The sequence below is a fragment of the Neovison vison genome, chromosome 10 (assembly GCF_020171115.1).
Source record: "Neovison vison isolate M4711 chromosome 10, ASM_NN_V1, whole genome shotgun sequence".
Lineage (NCBI taxonomy): Eukaryota > Metazoa > Chordata > Mammalia > Carnivora > Mustelidae > Neogale > Neogale vison.
Genome location: NC_058100.1, coordinates 61,238,268 through 61,258,097, shown reverse-complemented (window position 1 = coordinate 61,258,097; position 19,830 = coordinate 61,238,268). Strand labels below are relative to the sequence as shown.

At 43.8% G+C, this 19,830-nt stretch overlaps 1 protein-coding gene across 3 annotated transcripts in view; it reads right to left on the bottom strand.

Moving 5' to 3' along the window:
- NVL (nuclear VCP like) overlaps window positions 1-19,588 on the bottom strand; it is a 103,649-nt gene extending 84,061 nt beyond the window's left edge. For 2 of the 3 annotated variants that reach the window (XM_044267429.1, XM_044267430.1), the window contains exons 1-11: window positions 19,491-19,588; window positions 16,070-16,143; window positions 13,642-13,694; window positions 13,460-13,559; window positions 9,106-9,163; window positions 7,642-7,896; window positions 5,986-6,115; window positions 5,692-5,768; window positions 5,110-5,244; window positions 3,155-3,256; window positions 1,434-1,551 (exon numbers count right to left, since the gene is read on the bottom strand). In XM_044267429.1, coding sequence (XP_044123364.1) covers window positions 1,434-1,551; window positions 3,155-3,256; window positions 5,110-5,244; window positions 5,692-5,768; window positions 5,986-6,115; window positions 7,642-7,896; window positions 9,106-9,163; window positions 13,460-13,559; window positions 13,642-13,694; window positions 16,070-16,143; window positions 19,491-19,547 — 1,159 coding nt within the window. In that variant the 5' untranslated portion in view covers window positions 19,548-19,588. The remainder of the gene's footprint in view (window positions 1-1,433; window positions 1,552-3,154; window positions 3,257-5,109; window positions 5,245-5,691; window positions 5,769-5,985; window positions 6,116-7,641; window positions 7,897-9,105; window positions 9,164-13,459; window positions 13,560-13,641; window positions 13,695-16,069; window positions 16,144-19,490) is intronic. The other variant, XM_044267431.1, reaches the window with a different exon arrangement.
- Between the last annotated feature and the right edge of the window lie 242 nt (window positions 19,589-19,830).

Here is a 19,830-nt window from a genome sequence, read left to right as displayed (position 1 = left end):
GGGGGAAAACCACCACCTGGGACAGACTACTTGTGGCACGACTGTGTCCATCGAACCATTGACTGCTTTCTCTACTCTGTTCACAGAGAAGACCCTAAAACACACACAGAGACACACCAGAAACTCCAACTAACCCTAACTGTCAGTACAGTTCTAGTAATGGGTAATCTGCTTTGGCCCGGTACTTGTTCCCTTCTTCCAGATTGTAAAATCTCTGAAATCAGAAAGCCTCTACCATCATGGGATAAGCATTGTGCCTCGGTATGCCTCCTGGGGTCTCTCCCCTTCTCAGGGAACCACCTATCTTATAACTGGTAACAATATACCTTTAATACGGCAATTCAGAACAGAGGCCTCAAAACATGGCAAGAAAATTTTACCCGAAAATAAAACAGCAAACTAAGCAACCTGCAACCAGCACCACAAGGAGCCCCAAATCCGTACTACTTCAAAGTATCTTGTGAATGTAAACCCCAGGCTATTTCACGGTGGACAGGATCTAGTTCCAAAAGTGTATTTACCTTCCCTCCAAATTTCTATCTAAAAACAATTTAACAAAACTGAAAAACAAGTTACAGACTGGGAGAAAGTAACTATACTGTATTTAACAAAGAATTTGCTTCCTTAACAAATTAAAATAAAGTACTCCTTCAAATTGATTTTTAAAAATTCAGTTATAGAAGAAGCACAGGATGAGAAAGGGACTGGGGTAATACAAAGAGCCAAGAAATACAGAAAAATGATCCACCTCTTGCAAAAACAGGGAAATGTAAAAGAACAAGGTAAGATCTCTATCATCACCACCAGCCTATCAAACATAAGAACATGGTAACAGTCGGGGTTGTGGAGGGACATGGACACAGGGCGTCTCAGAGGACGGGGAAGTGTACAATGCAAACCCTTCTGAAGGCAGTTTGCCAGTTCGTATAAAGCTGAAAGCATATAGCCTTTAACCATTACCTTAATTTTTAGTATTTACCCTCGAAAAGTATGTGTTCACCAAAAAGGACCACTTAGATTCCCTACAGCTTCTGGTAAAGCAAAAAACCAAACAACTTAAACATCAATCAAAACGGGAATGCTTACATGCAATATAGTAAGTCCATCCTAAAGAGCACCATGCAGGAGTTAAAAGGTAAATTTAAATGCATTAAACTAGCCACATTTCTCGGGAGCGCTAAGATATACACAGCAAGTCCTAGAACAATGTGAGTGGTGCGATCGCAGCACTGTACAAAGCAAAACAATGTCAGAATGCATAAACACATTAAAATAACCGTAAGATGTACTCCAAAAAATTAACAATACAATCCTTTAGGAAAAGGATTTTTTACTCGGTGTTATTCCACCCAAACGTCTTATATCCTCGTGTTTACTCACACTATTAAAAGAACCCACAACGTATTATCTGAAAATGATTATTTTAAACTGACCATCCATGCAGGTGAGGAGCTGGGCTACAATTCTTCGTTCCATGTCTTTTGAAGCAACTTCCCTCTTGGGGGTAATAGCGTCAATTTCATCAATAAAAAGGACACAGGGTGCATTTGACTAGAAATAAAAATATCACAGAAGACAATCACAAAGACATTTCCCACACTGCAGCATAGTTTAGTATGTAATGTTTTAAAAAATTCTGGAGTTCTCAGGCCATTCAGCCAACGAGCAGCACTGAAGAAGGCAGGTCCCAGCATGATCCTGTCTGCTTTGATATGACTTAAGTCACTGCAGAGAGGACAATGAGAGACTGCACACAGGCTATCAAGCTTCCAACCCTCTCATCCACCCATGCTTTGCGGTGACCAAGTTACTGAAATTCTGTCATCAGCGAGCAGTATCTGCAATGCTATGAGGTACAACCCAGGAGGGAGCACAAGCCAAGCCGGAGAACCAGCAGCAGCCAGCCGTGAAGAACGCACTGAGGAAAGAAGGGAAGGGAGTCCCCAGTACTGCTGTGTGGATGACCAGAACCTTCCCCGTGTGTTCTTCAAAGCTCAAAGTGGACAGAGGAGATTCCGACAGAAGCACCGACTGCCTGGAGCAAAGCCACAACCACGGGGAACAGAGTGGCAGCGGGGGGCTGGGGAGAGAGGGCGTGGGCCAATGGCCAGTGAGCATGAGGTCAGGCTGGGGAGACGTTAAGGATGATGGTCACAAAACATGTGAGTGGATATACTTATTAACACCACAGAACTGTACACTTAAAAAATGTTTAAAATGGCAAGTTTAACTTATTTTACCACAATAAAAACAAATAAAAAGAGAGGAGGATCGGTTAATATGAAAAATTCAAATAAAATTATCGAGATATGCAATCTCCAGCATGCTCATTACTAATTCCTCAGGGACACTGATCATGCTAAGGGTCAGACTCTCAGCCTGGCTAAGGCATCTCAACACCATGGGGACCACAGCAACTAAAGGGAAGATCTGGCCAGCTCGCTTCCAATCCTCCCAGTGACAACATGAGCCAAGGGGCAGCAAGGACTGTAGGCAGCACCCAGTCAGTCAGCTCACAGACAGTGGTCTCGGGGGCTAGCACAACAGCATCTGCCCATGACCAGGAAACCCAGTGAGAAAAAGAGGAAGGAGGAGCAAGTGATGGTCATCAGAGTTCAGCTGGACAGAAGCACCAAGTGATCTGCTTGGACCATTTTATCCTTTGACCCACGCCCCGTAGTGCTGCTTCATTAGGTAACAGGGACTGGGAACATTGGCCATCAACCATGTTTTAACAAAAGGAATTACAGCTGGGATAAAATCCAATCTGTAATTTCTCTGGTAACAGGATTTTCTTTTCACTGATTCAATGAGGCAAGGATAGAAGAGTTTATCCTGGATTTCTATGGCTGCTTTTATAATGAGATAATCCTAAAGGGGAACAATTTTCACACTGCTTACAAACTGTTTGCTAAACTTAACTTGGGGAAAGTGAAAAGAAAGGAAACAAGACCAGGATAATCTATTTTCAACACACAATCACTGGCTACGACAGCCTCAAACTCCTCACCAGTTACACTTATGCCTGACTTTACATTAAACAGATGAGTTTAGCCAACAGTTGGTACCCGTGAATAGTTGGAAGTATTTAGCCATCGCAGGCTCTCGGTCATAACCATGGGCGACCTGATGACCCAGCGTGTGTCGGACTCACCACGGCTTGCTCAAACAGCTCCCTCAGCTTCTGCTCCGACTCCCCAGACACTCCGGACACAATCTCCGTGGCAGCTACCTTCAGAATTGGGAGGTCCAGTTCCTGGGTAGAAACACATTAAAGAATGATCACGTTGTCAGAATTTATCTTTCCTACCTGTTCCTTATTCAGTCCCTCTCTCAAAATTTCCTGGTTTGAGTACCTGATTTTCTGAGCAACTTCATCTTTTTGTGTTGGGCTGATTATTTAAAAATCTACAGTTTGCTCAAACATAGCACCTGGACACCTGCCACTTGTGTTCACTTTACTAAAGGCACTCTGCAACCCTGCTGTCACCTCTTCTGAGTAAAGGGACTTGACTCTCCAGAGACAGTTTCCCCCTCCTTAGAGCTGAGCCAGAAAGTTCCAGTTATTTATCTGCTGGAAAAGAGAAGCAGGGTCACGACACAGTTGTGTCCCACTGGCACAACTGGCTTGTCTCACCTGGCCTATGGGGCAGGTGCCCGTTACCAGTCAGAGGACAGGCTCCCAACATGAAGGAGGGGCAAGTGCAGGACTGCAGCCCCTGCTGGCAACACACAATAACCAGCCTGACTGCACGTTCCTACTCGTTCTGAAAATCACGGTCTCAGCCATGGGCATCCCACAGAGATGCCACCCATGTGCCGTACCCCGAGTCTCCCATTCATGACTGCTGTTGGCTGTGGACATTTACTTGTGTGATGGTGGCCTCATGCAACCTCTCCTAAGAGACTGGGTTTGCTATATGCCTCACTATATTTCAATGTCTGCCACGTGGTGGTCACACAATAGTTTCGTCAAAACAGAGGAACGAATGAGCCAAATCCATCAGTTCTCCTGTACGAACGAGCTCCCTGTGCAGAGCACTCACCTACTAGTCACAGGTATAAATGCTATTCTTTAAACTGCAGTCACTTGGATGCTGTGCATTTTACCACCCAACACAGTTTCTGAAAAATCTGATGGGATGAAAGATTGCTATCTCTGTATTTTGCCACCTCAGATCACCAGTTAGAAATGCTATTTTCATATTAAAAAGTACAAGAACATGGGGTGCCTGGCCAGCTCAGTCGATGGAGCGTTTGACTCTTGATCTCTTGATTATTTAAAAATTAAGAAAGAAAACCTTAAAAAAAAAGTGTAGGAATATGACTCTGAATGGAAATTTTGAGTAAATTTAGTTCTGTGAAAAACAATACGATCCTTCATTTTCTTATTTACTGCTTTTAAGAAGCACTGGCTTAAAGGGAAAGAAAGTAGCCAAAACATAAATTGTGTGTTTAAAAAAAAAGGCTGTTTATAGCCACATCACTTTGCTTCCCACCCAACCCTTGCCATCTAAGTAACTGGCTGCATTAAAGCACACAACAGCAGGAAAGAGGGAAAAATGGAGAGGAATCAGGACACCTGGGTGGCTCAGGTGGTTAGATGTCTGCCTTCGGTTCAGGTCATGATCTCAGGGTCCTGGGATAGAGCCCCGAACCCTGCTCCCTGCTCAGCGGGGAGTCTCCCTCTCCTTCTACCTGCCCCAGATGCCCCTGCCTGTGCCCCTTCTCTGTGTGTCAAATAAATAAATAAAATCTTAAAAAAAAAAACAATGGAGAGGGGCACCTGGGTGGCTCAGTGGGTTAAAGCCTCTGCCTTCGGCTCAGGTCATGATCCCAAGGTCCTGGGATGGAGACCCACATCGGGCTCTCTGCTCAGCGGGGAGCCTGCTTCCCTTCCTCTCTCTCTGCCTGCCTCTCTGCCTACTTGTGTCTACTACTACTGTCTGTCCAATGGATAAATAAAATCTTTAAAAAAAAAACAAAAAATAAAAAACAATGGAGAAGGATTGATCCTCCAGAGAAGATGCCGAGTCTGGTTCAGGTTGACCGAAGAGGAACAACAAGGACACAAGGACCAAAAGCCACAGAGTCAAAGACCAAGCTCACCCCAGCAATGGCGTGCGCCAGCAAGGTCTTCCCACAGCCCGGCGGCCCGTGCAGCAGGACTCCGCGTGGCGGGGTGGCGCCCAGGTGGCAGTACACCTCAGGGTGACGCATGTGGATGAGCATCTTGCAGACTTCCTGGCAGGGAACAGACAGGAAAGACATCTTTCTCGGCCCAAGAGGAGAGTGAACCCCATGGAAGCAATCAGCCTGTCCTCCAACTAGCCTGAAGCCAAGGCTGCAGCCCAGCTCTGGTGCCTGGTGGAGGACCCTCTCCATGCCCTCCGCCCCCAGCTGTCAGAGCACCCACCTCGCGGCATCACGGACATGACGCATGGGAAGTGGAACAGAGTACCACTCACAAAACACGTATCTTCCATACACTATAATTCCAGTCGTGGTGAAGTGGAAGGTACTATACTTCTTTCCCCCTCAGCACCCTGAAGGTACAAGCCGGGTTTGCCCTTCTCCCCTCCCTAGACTCCTTTCCACCCCCAGTTCTTACTAGAAACAAAGAGGCAGACTTTGTTGGAGTAACAGATTGGCAATAAGCCCATCTCAGTAAAATTCTGCACTCGAACTAACCTTTAATGTCGTATCATTGCCTCCGACGTCTTCAAACTTCACCTTGGAGACTTGTAACTCTAGCTCCTTGGCTTTAGCTTGTACACAAAAGAGATGAAAAGATTAGTGATTCAGTAGTAACTCAGAATTCTACTGAATAATGTCTAAGGAAACCAAGGTCCATGAAACAGTGAAGATTTTTCTCACAGACATCGCTGCACACGGCAGGTCCAGGCACGAGGGCTAGGACTGAGGACGCCACTCCCTGAGCCCACTGGTCAGCCCCCCACCTACCCCCCAGGACTCGCAGCGCACCTTTCCGCTTCAGGACAGCTTCTATTTCTCCATCTGCTTCCTGAAGGTCTTTCTTCCTTTTGCTTCCTTTGCTCTTCAGCCTACCTTTCCTTTTTTCACTACTCTCCAGAAGAGAAGCATCCTTGGAATCCTGGAAAGAAAAGAAGTTTTGATATGCCCTACTGGAAATCATAGCACCAATATTTCTTTCTTTCCTTTTTTTTTTTTTAAAGATTTTATTTATTTGACAGAGAGACAGCAAGAGAGGGAACACAAGCAGGGGGAGATGGAGTGGGAGAAGCAGGTTTCCCGCTGAGCAGGGAGCCTGATGTGGGACTCAATTCCAGGACCCTGGATCCCTGGGTGGAACTTAGAAAGGTTTTTTTTTGAAAAAAAAAAAAAAAAAAAAAAAAAAAAAAAGGGTATCTACTTACACTGCTTACACTGTATTTTCATGGTGTACTATTTGGGCAGGCTCCCTCAAGTTATTACCCTAGGCTCAAAGTGAGTCACACACTGGTTTAGCACTAACTTCCCTTCCTCCCAGAACAACCAACTTTCTCTAACACATGCCCAAAGTACCTATTTTTTAACCCGCACTGGTAAATGCACCTTGGAAGGCTCATTAGGCACTAATTCAACAAAGTGACAACTATATGTCAGATGCATTTTTTTTTGAGATTTTAGTTATTTATTTTAGAGAGAATGAGACAGAGACAGAGAGAGAGAGAGAGAGCATGCACACGTGTGCATGAGTAGGGGAGGGGCAGAGAGAGAGAGAGAGACTCTCAAGCAGGCTCCTTGCCCAGAGCAGAGCCCTATGTTGTGCTCGATCCCAGGACCCTGAGACTATGACCAGAACCAAAGTCAAGGTTCAGACCTCAACTGAGCCACCCGGGTGCCCCCATTAGCTGCATTTTAGCCAGGGAGACACTATTAAATAAACCAAAGGTCCTATTCCCCTGAAGCTGATGTTCTAGTGAGGAAAGTCAAAGAAAAAACCCAACTAGAGAATTACTCAGTAAGTTTAAGTGGTCCTAAGTGCTTGACAAAAAGGAGATGAAGGGGAGTCAGAAAAACAGTATCCAACTACGGGATATTTTACACATCAGAAAAGGACACTGACAAGATTACAGGGAAAGAAGATATGAGTCACAGAAATCTGAGGACAGTTCCAGATAGAAGCACAAGTGCACAGGCCCCAGGTTAGCATGCATGGGATATTCAAGGCCACAGTGGCTGAGATGACTGAAGAGCCAGTAGGGCAGCCGTGTGCACAATTTTCCTGGCTACTGTAAGGCCCTGGATTAGACTGAACAAAGCCATTTTTAATACATGAATGGGAACAATCTGACTTGTAAAAACAACAACTGTGGGGTGCCTGGATGGCTCAGTCAGTTAAGTGTCTGACATCAGCTAAGGCATGATCTCGGGGTCCTGGGATCTAGTCCTGCAATGGGCTCCCTGCTCTGCATATGGAGAATAAACTGGGGGGAGGTTATTTCAGTAGTTAAGGCTTAGACCTGAACAGAAATGGTGGCGACATGACCTCATTCTCTGTATGCTTCCAAATCCCCATGCCCTTCAAGAAACACAAGAATCTGCTGATGTTACATAAAGTGAAAAGGTGGTAATGTGCTCCAACTACTTAGGGCTAAAATTCCACTACAAAAATACCTCTATCTCAGATCCTGGCTTCTTGTGATTACTCTTCTCATCTGTCAGGTCCATCTTTCCACCAGTTCTGTCGATAAACCACCCTCCCTCAGAACCTCTGACCGGGGTCTTTAATGGGATGGAGCCTGTTCCTGAAGGTGTCCATGGGGTCGAACCAGTGGTTTCTCTGGGCTCCATCTCGGGAGTACTTGAAACAGAATCAGAATGTCCTTTCCGATATAAGGAGAGTAGGGAGCTGTTCATGTGATTTGCTGCCTGGCAGAAACATGACATCAGCATGAATTACTTGAAGGTACTCATGGGAAGCTGGTTACCTGTAAATTCCACTACCCACCTTCTCTCACAGCATTTCAGCCAGAAAACACAGGGGTTCACAATAAGATGCTTCACAAACAAACATTTACTGTTCACAAATGATGTCCCCCCACTTCACCTCAAGTTAATGCACCAATTCACAAATGTTAAATAAAAAGTTAAATAAAATCAAGCAAGTAAACTCCTTTTTAAAAAATACAACAGTGGGAGCGCCTGGGTGCCTCAGGCCACCTCTGCCTTCAGCTTGGGTCATGGTCCCAGGGTCCTGGGATCGAGCCCCGCATCAGGCTATCTGCTCAGCGGGGAGTCTGCTTCCCCCCACCTCTCTCTGCCTGCCTCTCTGCCTACTTGTGATCTCTGTCAAATAAATAAATAAAATCTTAAAAAAAAAAAAAAAACAACAGTGGGACACCTGGGTGGTTCAGTGGGTTGAGCCTCTACCTTCGGCTCAGGTCATAGTCTCAGGGTCCTAGGATTGAACCCCACATCGGGCTCTCTGCTCGGTGGGGAGCCTGCTTCCCCTCTCTCTCTGCCCGTCTCTGCCTACTTGTGATCTCTCTCTCTGTCAAATAAATAAACAAAAATATTCTTAAAAAAATAAAACAATTAATTAAAAATAAAAAAAAAATACAACAGAATCAGGTGTAAAAATAAGCTGGTTGTCAAGGAGAGTCACTACTATCCCATCAATTCAATACAGAATCAGATAGAACTCACTATCATTCTAACTTTGTTAATAAATTTAAGAACTGAATTACCATTAGGGAAAAAATACAGTAAATTACAAATCATCTGGCATATTATTTCTACATCTCCCTTCAATCAAAGCCTACTTCTTGGAAATTCAGCTCTTTGACAGAAAATGTATCCTTTTCTCAATTTTTACTGATAATTCCCCTTTCTCTTCCCATATGCCCTTATTTCTGGCCACTCTCTTCCCCTTTCCTCCTTATAAAATAAGCCATAAACACAAATACTGAAAGGATGGCCATCTGGAGAATTCTTCAACACTATACATAGAAAGTTTTCAATTATTTACTGACGGAGGTGTTCAAAGTCTCTTATTCTATTCCACACTGATTTTTTAAAGAAGTGTTCATAATGATTTTTTAAAAAAATCAAAATGGGTCCATTAAATGTCTGACTTACCTGTGGATCTGGGTAGTCTTCCATATTTGAATCATCATCTGAATAGCTTTCAGTATACCTCAGTGAGAAGAGGAAAAGAAACATTTTTTTAAATTTTTTTTAAAGATTTAATTAATTTATTTGACAGACAGAGATCACAAGTAGGCAGAGAGGCAGGCAGAGAGAGAGGAGGAAGCAGGTTCCCTGCTGAGCAGAAAGCCCGATGCGGGGCTCGATCCCAGGACCCCGGGATCATGACCCGAGCCAAAGGCAGAGGCTTTAACCCACTGAGCCACCCAGGCACCCCGAAAAGAAACATTTTAAAGGCTTTTCTCCCACATCCTAAAAAATTTACTACCCAAACAAAAAAATATACTAAGACACTACTGGGTATTTACCCCAAAGATAGAGATGTAGTGAAAAGAAGGGCCATCTGTACCCCATCTGTACCCCATAGCAGCAATGGCCATAATCGCCAAACTATGCAAAGAACCAAGATGCCCTTCAATGGACAATGGATAAAGAAGATATGGTCCATATATACTATGTAATATTATGCCTCCATCAGAAAGGATGAATACCCAACTTTTGTATCAACATGGACAGGACTGGAAGAGATTATGCTAAATGAAATAAGTCAAGCAGAGAGAATCAATTATCATACGGTTTCACTTACTTGTGGAGCATAAGAAATAACACGGAGGACATGGGGAGACGGAGAGAAGGGAGTTGGGAGAAATCGGAGGGGGAAACGAACCAGGAGAGACTATGGACTCTGAGAAACAAACCGAGGGTTTTGGAGGGGAGGGGAGTGGAGTGGGAGGTTGGGTGAGCCTGGTGCTGGGTGTTATGGAGGGCACATATTGCATGGAGCACTGGGTGTGGTTCATAAACAATGAATTCTGGAACACGGAAAAGAAATTAAAAAATAAATAAAAATTTAAAAATATATATACACTAAGGCAAAATATGGTGGTTAACAGTCCAGGCTTTGGAGTTAAGAGAAATCTGGATTCAACATTCAACAGTGTGGTTACTAGCTTCTACTTAATCTCTATGAGGACCTGCTTCCCTAACTATAAAGAGGGAGAATAAATAATATCCACCTCACTGGCTTATTAGAAGATTCAACAGAAGCTCACCAAGTCCTTAGAGTACATAATAAATGCTTAATAAATTGTGGTTATCTTAATCCTAGCAATTAATAAAAGTGAAATACAAATTCCTATCTGACCCAAGGGTCTCATTAGGAATATCAGATGCCAAAAAATGGGAAATATTCCAGCAAGCCATAATTAAATAACTAAGTAACAAATTAACAAATTCTATATGACCCAGCCACGTGATGAAGTGCAGCTTTCCCAAGTCTGTCCATGAGTAATGAACATACACAGAGGTTTTCATATCCTACAGTAAGGAACAGGCATAAATCCTAACAAGTACAAACTGAAAATGCAGTCTCAGTTCATCACAACCCAGAGTTGATACTTAATAGCTTCAGGAAACTATAGGACCCTGCTACTATTTAATCAAATGTCTTTAGAAAATAATTAGTAAGTAAAGGACTCTTTTTAAGCAAAAAGGCTTACATGAATGTTATGACCCACTTTTATAATTAAGACATGAATTCTCTTGTTATTCATTAAATTCTAATAATATAAGTTTGGGCATTTCTAATCAATGTAAAGAAGGTGAATTATTCAACTATTTAGGAAAAAAAATCCATTTTGCCTATGAGTCACACCCTACAAATACAAGCAGACTAAAGAGTTAAATATAAAGCTGTAAATAAATAAGCAAAAGTACAGTAATTATCCCATATACTCCTGTGACAGATCTTTCTAAGTATATCAGCATCAACCATAAAGACTGACAGATTGGACTAGGTAATGATGCAGGAGTTCTCTAATCAAAAGACACTTTTTAAAAAAGATTTTATTTATTTATTTATTTATTTGAGACAGGGGAGGGAGAGAGAACATGAGCAGGGCATTAAGGGCAGAGGCAGAGGGAGAGGGAGAGGGAGAAGCAGGCTCCCTGCTGAGCAGGCAGCCCGATACAAGACTTGAACCCAGGAGCCTAAGATCATGACCTGAGCCGAAGGCAGCTGCTTAACCAACTGAACCATCCAGGTGCCCCAAAAGACACTTTAAACAAAAATAAAAAACAAATGGCAGAATGGAACAAGCATGTGCGATACCTATAAAAGGTAGTATTATTTTATACAAATATATCTGACAACTAAGATGGAAAATTCAAATACCTCTCAAATGAAGAGACAAAACCCATAAGCAAGCAACTAACAGAAAAAAGATTTAACAGTCAAAAAAAAATTGAACTTCACAAGTTATCAAAAAACTACAAATAAAAATATATCAATTTTCACCTAGGAAGCTGGCAAAGATTAAAGAATAGTACTACTAGGACCACAGGGGTGCATAGAAATGCACTCTTTAGGGACACCTGGGTGGCTCAGTCGGTTATACATCTGCCTTCGGCTCATGATCCCAGCGTCCTGGGATCGAGTTCTGCATCAGGCTGCTCCTCAGCAGGAAGTCTATTTCTCTCTCTGCCTGCTGTTCCCTCTGCTTGTGCTCACTCTTTCCCTGTCTCTCTCAATCCAAGAAATAAATAAAATCTTAAAAAAAAAGAAGAAAAGAAAAGAAATGCACTTTTTATACAAAGCTGCTGGGAGTATGAACCCAGACAACTGTTTGGAAGACAACTCCAAATGTATCAGAAATCTCAAAAATGTATCTTTGACCCTAGAAAAACCACTTCAAGAATTTAACATTAAAAAAACACAAAGAAATGGGGGTGCCTGGGTGGCTCAGTTGGTGTCTGCCTTTGGCTCGGGTCCTGATCCCAAGTTCCTGGGATCAAGCCCCACATAGGGCTCCCTGCTTAGTACAAAGCCTGCTTCTCCCTCTCTCTGCCTGCCACTCTCCTTGCTTGTGCTCTCTGTCAAATAAATAAGTAAAATCTTTAAAAAAATGTATATAAAGATATGTCCTAAAGGATTATTTACTATGTGCACGATAGTGCAAAACTGGAAAGAACCAAATGTTGAACTAGTTAAGAAAATGATGGTAAATCCAAATGAAAAGGCAGCAAAGTGAAAAGGAGCTACCAACACAATACTATAGACATTAAAAGGAAAATGAGAGGGTTATCTTGAACTTTATGCCAACAAATTCCACACCCTAGCTGAAATGGAAATGTTCCCTTAAAAGCACAATTTACCAACACTGAAAAAAGAAAAAAAAGATAGGAAGAGCCCTAGATCTAGCAAAAATAAATGTTATCTAAACCCCTTCCAAAAAGAAGCCTCTAGGTCAACATGAATTCTAGGTGAATTCTAACAAACTAAGAGAGAACAACAATACTACGCTAACTTTTTCATCAAATAGAGACAAAAAAACATTTTCCAGCTAATATTATGAAGTCAGTATAACCCTAATACCAAAACTTGATGAAGACACTGCAAAAGAGGAAAGAAATGGGGGTGCCTGGTGGTAGTCATTAAGCATCTGCCTTCAGCTTAGGTCATGATCCCAGGATCCTGAGACAGACCCTTGCAAAGGGCTCCCTCTTCCACTCCTCCTGCTCGTGTTCCTTCTCTTGCTGTCTCTCTGTTAAATAAACAAAATCTTTAAAAGAAAAAAATGCACACCAGTATGAATAGAGACATAACCACATACAAAAAAAGATTAGCAAACAGAATTTTCCAATATCTAAGAAGGATAATACATCAGGACCAAGTAGGGTGTTTCCCAGGATGTAAGACCCGCTTAACACTCAAAAAAATCAACATAATTCACCAAATTAATAGAACAAAGGGAAAAAACATAGCAAAATCCTTCATTAAGTGCATAAAGAGCATTTGAAAATGTAATACCCATTCATGATAAAAACTCTCAATATTATTACTTAAATGACAAAATTAGTTGGTACCTTTTTACATATCTGTATTGTATTAGGGCAGAGGAAAACACAGATAATGAGATGGGTCTGTTGCAGATACATACATAACAATCTCAACACCATATAACAAGCAACATCACAAATTATATCTATAAATAGGAGTTAAGGAAATCTACAGAAAGGCATCTAAGATGGCCCAACAAAGGCACTAATGTGGCGTCTTGAAGGCTGGGTGGGAGTTACAGAAAGCCAATCATACAAAGGCACAAAAATGTGTCCTCTTTGGGCAACTGTGAGTATTCAGCAGGCCTGAAGCAAAGAACTGGAGACAGATTAAGCATTATAAGTAGCCAACGCTGGCGATGAAGAGCCACTGAAAATTTTGCAAATAGAAATGCAATGTGACTGGGCTCCTGCTTAAGAAAAACAGTTCCTTTTCTGTAATCCTTACTCATTATCGTCTTCGCCTTGTCTTGCTCTTTTTGCCAGATGTTCATCTTCCAATTCTGTTAGATCCTTAAGTTCTTTCTCACTAGTAATTATATTAAATACTGAAACAAAGAGAAAAATGTCATGACCTAAAACAATTCTTTAACTTCATTAATAATTCAGTTCTAACACTAAAAGACTCACCTTTTTCTACCTGAATCCTAAAAGCATTTCTTTTTCTTCGACCGTAGTCTATACTGAAAAACATAAAAAGAATCTTAGTACAGTGGTCTCCACCAACGTTTTCCCATTAGACTCAATCTAAATTGATCACATTAATTTGCACAAGTATGTAAGTATGTCACTGTATTCATCCTGACCGTAAGCTTATTTTCACTCTCTCTCTCTGACAAATAAAAATCCTTAAAAAAAAAAAAAAGCTTATTTTCAAGGAAATTATGAGTTTACATTTCACTACTATAAATTTTTTTCTTTTAAAATTTTATGTATTTCAGAGAGACAGAGAAAGAGAGAGATAACATGAGCAGGGGAAGAAGCAGAGGCAGAGGAAGGAGACTCCCCACTGAGCAAGGAGCTCAACACAGGGCCTGAGCCGAAGGTTAGACACTTAACCAACTGATCCACCCAGGGACCCCATAAATTTTTCTTGATTAGAAATGGGGTTACAGGGGCACCTGGGTGGCTCAGTGGGTTAAGCCTCTGCCTTCGGCTCAGGTTGTGGTCTCAGGGTCCTGAGATTGAGCCCTACATCGGGCTCTCTGCTCAGTGGGGAGCCTGCTTCCTCCTCTCTCTGCCTGCCTCTCTGCCTACATGTGAAATAAATAAATAAAATCTTTAAAAAAAAAAAAAGAAAAAGAAAAAGAAAAAAGAAATGGGGTTACAGTGGCATCTGGGTGGCTCAGTGGGTTAGGCCTCAGCCTTCGGGTCAGGTCATGATCTCAGGGTCCTGGGATCGAGCCCCACATGGGGTTCTCTGCTCAGCGGGGAGTCTGCTTCCCCCTCTCTCTCTGCCTGCCTCTCTGCCTACTTGTGATCTCTCTCTCTCTCTGTCAAGTAAATAAAATCTTTAAAAAAAAAAAAAAAGAAAGAAATGGGATTATGGGGCGCCTGGGTGGCTCAGTGGGTTAAAGCTTCTGCCTTTGGCTCAGGTCATGATCCCAGGGTCCTGGGATGGATCGAGCCCCACATCAGGCTCTATGCTCAGCCAGTAGCCTGCTTCCTCCTCTCTCTCTCTCTGCCTGCCTCTCTGCCTACTTGTGATTTCGGTCAAATAAATAAATAATCTATTAAAAAAAAAAGAAATGGGGTTACAGCATCAGAACTACTGGCAGCTTGTACTGGAAGAGACAGGAAAGATGAAGTGAAGGGATGCGACTGAAGTTCTAAGATTATACAGGAGGGGTCATCAGCTGTGGACACGCATGACCCTTCAAGGAAAGGTATGAATGACTCTAAAGGAGGCTCAGAGGTTGGAGGGCTGCCACCACTGCCTTTGGCCCAGGAGTCCAGATCTGGCAAGTGGCACTGTCCCTCTTAAGGGCAGGGCGGCCATCCTAGTGGGCCCACAGGACAAAGCAATGAAGCAAACTAATCCAATACAACTGGTGTTTTTATAAGAGTAAGAGGGGCACCTGATTGGCTCAGTCGGTGGAGCACGTGATTGCTAATCTCACGGTTCTGAGTTTGAGCCCCACACTGGGTATAGAGAACACTTAGAAATAAAATCTTAAAAGAGAAAGAGACTAGGATACAGGTCTACATGCACAGAGGAAAGAGTAGGTGAGGACACAGGAAGAAGACAGTCACCTGCAAGGCCAGGAGAGACCTCAGGAGAAACCAACCCTGGCAGAGCCTTGAATGATCCCTGACTTCCTGCCCCACAACTGTGAGACTTTAAGCTTCTGTAGTTTAAGGTCCCCTACCTCAGATTCATTTTTTTCTTTCTTTTTTTTTTTTTTTTAAAGATTTTACTTATTTATTTGACAGAAAGAGACACAGCAAGAGAGGGAACACAAGCAAGGGTAGTGGCAGAGAGAGAAGCAGGCTCTGAGGGAAGCCTGATGCCGGGCTTGATCCCAGGACCCTGGGATCATGACCTGAGCCAAAGGCAGATGCTTAACGAATGAACCACCAAGGCGCCCTGTCCGATACTTTTTTATGGCAGTCCTAGCAAACTAGTATACCGAGAAAAAGAAAACAGAGGGTCTGAAATATACAAAGTGATGATAATTCATGGAGTGAGGTATCAGGAAAGGTGAAGTTAGAGACAGAAGAAAAAAACTGAATCTTTAGGGGGAAGCCTAGAGATGTTTCAAGGTAGTCAGGAAGCTCAGGGAGATCATACCTGATGGTTTTAATTCTTTAATGAGACAGGAAAAAAGGCAATACTCCTGACCAGACTGTAAGGTACTGAAAGGGAAGCAGCAGCCATTTCCCTTAGTAACAAGGACGGCATCTTGCATACAATAGGTAATTGATAAATCTTTGTATACCTAGACTGAATTCTAAACTTTTGGACTGGTGAATAAATGCCAGCAGTGATTAATATCAACTGGATTGTTGGATGGAAACTAAAAATAAAGGCATGAATCTGGAGATTACATCTCTTTACCTGTACATTCTTTGTAAATCAGATGCTAAGACTTCAATGTCCACATATTTGTCACATTTGTTACTGGTGAGGTACTAGAACAGAAAATAAGACAAATGTTCAACACTATTCTAAACTCAGTGATTTTAATCAGAGATTGAGGTATTCAAACATTTATGCTTTAATGTAAACTCTTCATTATTAAGCGTATCAGAAATATAAAAAAATCACTACATAATTATCAAGCCTGGAATCAGAGAATTTAACATTATTAATCACTATGATAGCATGGTACCAATAACTAGAATAGCTATAAGGTAGTAAGTGAAGGCTTATAACACTCGAAATTCCCAAATACCCCAGAACAAAGCACTAAGCTCACAAGGGCATGAAGGGCTATTTAAGTCTGAGGGAGCATCATAATATCTGCCACCTGTCCAATACTGCAGGAACTGCTAGCCAGAGACAACTCATGGTTTCAATATTAAATCATTTTTTGATGATGTCAGATCTTTGCAAAACTGGATTTTCAGCAGTTGCTGTAAGTAAATTCCTTGCAAAATTTAATGTGGAATCAGATATGAGAACATCAGAGTCAATCTGACCCAAAGGGCATACAAACCCCACTCATGTATGATTATTTAAGAATGAAACACAATATTAATTTTCCCATTTTTATAAATCACTTATTTCAAAAAGCTACTAAGTTACTTGGATTAAATAGTCAGGAAGTGGCTTTAATCTAACTGTTTAATAAACAGACCCAGCAGGTATTACTTGGCCTAGAGGCACCAGGAAAAACTCCCAAGAAACTGAGGGCTCTGGGCACCTGCTGCAGGCCTCTAACTCATTCTTCTAGCAGCACTCACAGTCCCATGAGGGAAGTTGGTCTCCCCCACTTTATAGACAGGAAAGTCTCAGAGACTTTAAAAGGCTACTTACTTACTTGGCAGCATGTAAATTACAGGGCCAGATTTTAAACCCAGAATGTCTGCCCACTTCCAAGTTTCAATGCCTGCTGCTCATCCAATCAAGGCATGCCTGACTTCAGACAGCAGTTTCTTCTCAAGAATCCCTAACACAGGATAATGGTCTCGGCATAAATGCCTCCAGTGACAAGAGACCAGGTGATCCTCTATGTGTGAATAAATATATATACATATACACACACACGAATATATAGACACAAGTGTGTACACATGTACAAAACTAAGATACAACAGAAACTCGCCATGGTTACCCCTACAGAAATGAAGATGAAGGGATTCTTTCTTCCTTTTTATGCATTTCTGACCCTTCTATTTTAAAGCATAAGAACCTATTGCTTTCATAATGAGCCAAAGCAAAAGCAAGAGAGAAAAATGGATAACGTGAAATGGTGAAGGGCTGCGTAAGGGCCACTGGATTCAGCCATTAGGAATCACTGTTGAGACATCGGTTGAACGCAGCAAAGCAGCCAGTGGTGGGAACATTCAGAGGCAGCTGTGAGTTGCGGGAATGAAGGTCATGTGCCTGGCAGGTCTGAGGTCAGTGTGGTGACGACAGTGAAAGTAAGGGGGATGGCAGAAGGAAACAGGACAAAAAAGTAGACAGGGGCCAGACTACATCACATTCTTCACAATGAGTTTTTCTCTAGATAACTCTGGGAGTCCATCGGAGGGGTTTTCTGAGCAGGCCTCTGCCAAGCTCCTTTTGAAAGAACCTCCCTGGCTGCCCTGCAAAGAACAGACCTTAGGTAGAACTAGGAGAGATCAAACCAGTTTAGGCTATGACGGCTGGAGGTACAGTGGGGTAGGAGTGTCCGGGTTTGCAGTATCTTTTGATGGTAAAGCCGAATAAATTGCTGATTAATTGGTTACAGAAAGCAAAACAAAGAAGTGGTAATGGTTGTTAAGGGTTTTGGCCCTTACAACTGGATGGATGGTAGTGTCATTTACTGAAACAGAAAACAATAGGAAAAAAACAGGTTTGGAGGCAAATATCAAAATATTCAGTATGGATCTGATGTGGGAGATACCCATCAGACATTCAAGAGGAAATGTTGAGTAGGCAGACGGTTATTCAAAATAAAATCCACACTAGACACATGAGTCTTGGGACTATACAGACAGTACTTAACGTGAATATATGGGGCATCTGGGTGGCTCAGTCAGTGAGGCGTCTCCCTTAGGCTCGGGTCATGATCCCCAAGTTCCAGGATCCATCCCCAAATCGGGATCTCTGCTATCAGGAGGTCTGCTGCTCCCTCTCCCTCTGTCCCCTGCCCCCACAACTCATGCTCTCTCTCTCTCAAATAAATATTAAAAAATAAAAATTAAAAATTAAATGTACATATACTTTCATTGAATCTGTTTATATACTCATATATTTATATTTAATTTTATGTTTATAGTAATTTTAGTGAATGTATAGAAAACATATAGATAGTACTTAAAGATTTTACACTGGAGGAGACCACCTAGGAAGTAGGTGAGAGGAATATGAGTCTAGAGAAACAGCGCAGGAGCTCAGGGCACTTCCAACACTTAAGAGTTTGGAAGGAAGAGACCCATCCGAAAAGGGGACTACAGCACTAGCGAAGCAAAAGGGAAAGAAAATATAGCTCCCAGAGTACGGAGTGCTGAGAAATTTCTCCCTCCTCCTAAGACTGCTGGCAGACAGTGCCACTCACTGCAAAAAACATTTACTACACACCGCTTTCTACAGATGAGTATGAAAATGAAAAACTCGTAGGCAAGAGCCTATTACAACGTCTGATCCATGCCAAGCACCCACCCCCGTCCCGGCTCCTCCTGGACTGCACCTGTCCCCTTGCCAGCTACTCCCGGGCTGCACCCGCCGCCGTCCTCGCTCCTTCCAGGCTACACTCGCCTCCATCCTGGCTCCTCCCGGGCTGCACACGCCCCTTCCCTGTCTCCTCCCGGCCTGGACCCGCTCCTTCTCCGTTTCCACAGGCGCTGCACTTAGCCCCGTCCCGTCTCTCCCGCGCTGCGCCCGCTCCTTCTCCGTCTCCACAGGTGCTGAACCGACCCCGTTCCGGCTCCTCCCGAGCTGCACCCGCTCCTTCTCTATCTCCTCTCGGGCTGCACCCGCTCCTTCTCGGTCTCCACAGGCGCTACACCCACCCCCTTCCCGTCTCCTCCGGGGCTGCACCAGTCCCCGTCCCAGCTCCTCCGGGGCTGTACGCGCCCTTTCCCCGACTCCGTGGGCGCTGCATCCGCCCCCGTCCAGTCCTGTCGCCTCCGGAGTGCACCAGTCCCCTCGCTGGCTGCACTCGCCCCTTCCCCGTCTCCTCAGGCGCCGCACCCGCCCGGACCCCGGCTCCCAGCAGTTCCGCGGGGCGGAAGGGCGGCCGACGCACCGCCCAGGACCCGGGCCGTGACAGGCGGCCGGTCCAGCCTGTCCTGGAAGCCGCCGAGAAGGGGCCGCGCACAGTATCTACCTGCACGACTCGCTGCTTCAGCCTGTTGTCCACGAACCTCGCGGGTCGTGGCTTCATCGCACGCGTCAGTGTAGCCCCAACTAGGCGGCCCGCCCCACGGGGACCGGGGTCCTCGCAGGGCTGCCCACGACGATCGCCGGGCCGCCCTCTCCTGCCTGCGCCCGCCCGCGCCCGCCCGCCCGCCGTTCGCGCCGCCCCGCAGGTCCTGTCCCACTGCCAGTGAGGAAGACGCCCCCGAGAACAACGACACCTGCCAACCCCAGGGACTTTCAGGGAGTCTTATTTTGCAGGCTTGTCCAGAGGGCCCTGGATGACAAGGACCCCTTTTGAACACGCTCAA